This window comes from Trypanosoma equiperdum, assembly GCF_001457755.1.
Source record: "Trypanosoma equiperdum strain OVI genome assembly, contig: ctg_1390, whole genome shotgun sequence".
Lineage (NCBI taxonomy): Eukaryota > Euglenozoa > Kinetoplastea > Trypanosomatida > Trypanosomatidae > Trypanosoma > Trypanosoma equiperdum.
This window is the reverse complement of record NW_027123383.1, coordinates 1-560: the sequence shown is the minus strand read 5'-3', so window position 1 is coordinate 560 and position 560 is coordinate 1. Positions and strand designations below refer to the sequence as shown.

Genomic DNA, 560 nt, shown 5'->3' with positions numbered 1-560 from the left:
GGTGTCGTCGCCTCAAATTGTATGTTGGCTGCTCCGCTTGTCGCGTCGTCAACGTCGTTTTGACTAGTGGTTAAATCCTTTACTTTTAAGTCTTTGAAAAGGGCTAGTGCCGCCTGTTGACCGCTTAAGTTTGCAAGCATCTTTGTGGCTGTGCTGGTGAGTTCCGAGGCTTCTTTCAAGAATATGTTGAGGGCCTCTGTCTGTTTTGAGAGAGCTAGTAGGACGGGTCCCGCGGCCTTTCTGAGCTTGGGCGCGGTTGTTTGGAAGGCTGCAGCCATTGCTAATGCCCGTGCCTGTTCAAGACCTGTGATGTGCTGTTGTGCCTCTTTTGGTTTGGACTGCACTACGTTTTGTGATCGCTGCTAACACCTGTGCTGCTGCGCACGCTTGATCCATCATACTGTTTGTACTATCCTCTTCTTGCGCTGAGCCGTGCTGTTTCGCGATCGTGACCAGGATAACGAGAATCCAGACTAGTTTTTGGTGCATTTCTCTGTCTTATTTTTTCTTTTTTAAAAGGTGATAAGCGTGTAGGGGGAATACCTTGTTGTTTGTTGTCG

At 48.6% G+C, this 560-nt stretch overlaps 1 protein-coding gene across 1 annotated transcript in view; it reads right to left on the bottom strand.

The window, feature by feature from the left end:
* The window catches only part of TEOVI_000619400 (uncharacterized protein), a gene marked incomplete at both ends in the record, with an annotated part of 1,029 nt that extends 751 nt beyond the window's left edge, over positions 1-278 (bottom strand). The window contains one exon of the mRNA XM_067221272.1: positions 1-278. Coding sequence (XP_067077373.1) covers positions 1-278 — 278 coding nt within the window.
* Between the last annotated feature and the right edge of the window lie 282 nt (positions 279-560).